This window comes from Salmo salar, unplaced genomic scaffold, assembly GCF_965601325.2.
Source record: "Salmo salar unplaced genomic scaffold, fSalSal1 ptg000221l, whole genome shotgun sequence".
In the NCBI taxonomy this organism is placed as follows: Eukaryota; Metazoa; Chordata; class Actinopteri; order Salmoniformes; family Salmonidae; genus Salmo; species Salmo salar.
Genome location: NW_027675333.1, coordinates 492,501 through 495,000, shown reverse-complemented (window position 1 = coordinate 495,000; position 2,500 = coordinate 492,501). Strand labels below are relative to the sequence as shown.

Sequence of the window (2,500 nt, the reverse complement as noted above, 5' to 3'; positions counted from 1 at the left end):
GTTTTGTTCAAAAAAGCTCATCATTTATGTCCAAAAATCTCCGTCTCGTTAGCACATGATGTAAGCCAGCCGGACTTCTCGTCATGAACGAGGGGAAAAAATATATTTCCGTTCGTTCAAACATGTCAAACGTTGTATAGCATAAATCATTAGGGCCTTTTTTAACCAGAACATGAATAATATTCAAGGTGGACGAATGCATAGTCTTTTATAACGTATTGGAACGAGGGTACCCAACATGAAGTAGCGCGCCAGGTGTCTAATGGGACATCACCGTTCCATGGCTCTTGTTCGGTCAGATCTCCCTCCAGAAGACTCAAAACACTTTGTAAAGGCTGGTGACATCTAGTGGAAGCAATAGGAAGTGCCAAAATATTCCTAAACCCCTGTGTTTTTCAATGGGATAGGTTTAAAGTCAATACAACACATCAGGTATCCACTTCCTGTCAGAAAATGTCTCAGGGTTTTGCCTGCCAAATGAGTTCTGTTATACTCACAGACACCATTCAAACAGTTTTGGAAACTTTAGAGTGTTTTCTATCCATATATAATAAGTATATGCATATTCTAGTTACTGGGTAGGATTAGTAACCAGATTAAATCGGGTACATTTTTTTTATCCAGACGTGCAAATGCTGCCCCCTAGACCCAACAGGTTAAAGGAGAATGGACCAAGATCTCCACTACAGGTGTGTTGAAAACAATCAGAACATCAACTTTAGACCATTGAAAGTTCCCTACTAGTCATATACATGTGGAATATGGTATGATGATAACATTCCCTCTCTCTGTCAATGTGTTTGTGTGTCTGTAGTGAATATAGTGGAGGTTGTTCTGCCTCCAGAGCCCAAGACCAGAGAACAGTTGTTACAATGTGAGTCTCTTTATTGTGAAGTAACTAACAGTCTCTTTTTACTGCCACTCCTAACAATCCCTCTAGAAATATATAGCAATAGTAGATCTAATCAAAGACTGGGTATCTATCTGACTCCTCATATTTCTCTGATTTGATCTCTGCTGTGCTCTAATCAAAGACAGGGTAGATACAGTATCTGACTTAACTTATTGTTCTGACTCCCCTCATTGGTCTCTGCTCTTCTCCCAGATTCCTGTCAGCTCACACTGGACCCAAACACAGCACACACACACCTCTCTCTGTCTGAAGGGAACAGAAAGGTGACCTGTACAGACCAAGACCAACCATATCCTGACCATCCAGACAGATTCACCAACTGGTACCAGGTGCTGTGTAGAGAGGGTCTGACTGGGCGCTGTTACTGGGAGGTAGAGTGGAGTGGGAGAATGGGGGCTGGTATAGGAGTGACATATAAAGGAATCAGCAGGAGAGGATGGGGTGACTGTAGGATTGGATACAATGACAAGTCCTGGTGTCTGTTCTGCTCTGACAACAGATACAGCTGGTATAATAATAACTCCACTACCATAGACGTCCCCTCCTCCAGCTGGTATAATAATAACTCCACTACCATAGACGTCCCCTCCTCCAGCTGGTATAATAATAACTCCACTACCATAGACGTCCCCTCCTCCAGCTGGTATAATAATAACTCCACTACCATAGACGTCCCCTCCTCCAGCTGGTATAATAATAACTCCACTACCATAGACGTCCCCTCCTCCAGCTGGTATAATAATAATCCCACTATCATAGACGTCCCCTCCTCCAGCTGGTATAATAATAACTCCACTACCATAGACGTCCCCTCCTCCAGCTGGTATAATAATAACTCCACTACCATAGACGTCCCCTCCTCCAGCTGGTATAATAATAACTCCACTACCATAGACGTCCCCTCCTCCAGCTGGTATAATAATAACTCCACTACCATAGACGTCCCCTCCTCCAGCTGGTATAATAATAACTCCACTACCATAGACGTCCCCTCCTCCAGCTGGTATAATAATAACTCCACTATCATAGACGTCCCCTCCTCCAGCTGGTATAATAATAACTCCACTATCATAGACGTCCCCTCCTCCAGCTGGTATAATAATAACTCCACTACCATAGACGTCCCCTCCTCCAGCTGGTATAATAATAACTCCACTACCATAGACGTCCCCTCCTCCAGCTGGTATAATAATAACTCCACTATCATAGACGTCCCCTCCTCCAGCTGGTATAATAATAACTCCACTACCATAGACGTCCCCTCCTCCAGCTGGTATAATAATAATCCCACTACCATAGACGTCCCCTCCTCCAGCTGGTATAATAATAACTCCACTACCATAGACGTCCCCTCCTCCAGCTGGTATAATAATAACTCCACTACCATAGACGTCCCCTCCTCCAGCTGGTATAATAATAACTCCACTACCATAGACGTCCCCTCCTCCAGCTGGTATAATAATAACTCCACTACCATAGACGTCCCCTCCTCCAGCTGGTATAATAATAACTCCACTACCATAGCCGTCCCCTCCTCCAGCTGGTATAATAATAACTCCACTACCATAGACGTCCCCTCCTCCAGCT

At 44.0% G+C, this 2,500-nt stretch overlaps 1 protein-coding gene across 1 annotated transcript in view; it reads left to right on the top strand.

Moving 5' to 3' along the window:
• LOC145850325 (E3 ubiquitin/ISG15 ligase TRIM25-like) overlaps nt 1–874 on the top strand; it is a 9,300-nt gene extending 8,426 nt beyond the window's left edge. The window contains exons 5-6 of the mRNA XM_082971208.1: nt 625–689; nt 815–874. Coding sequence (XP_082827334.1) covers nt 625–660 — 36 coding nt within the window. The 3' untranslated portion in view covers nt 661–689; nt 815–874. The remainder of the gene's footprint in view (nt 1–624; nt 690–814) is intronic.
• Nucleotides 875–2,500: the final 1,626 nt, after the last annotated feature.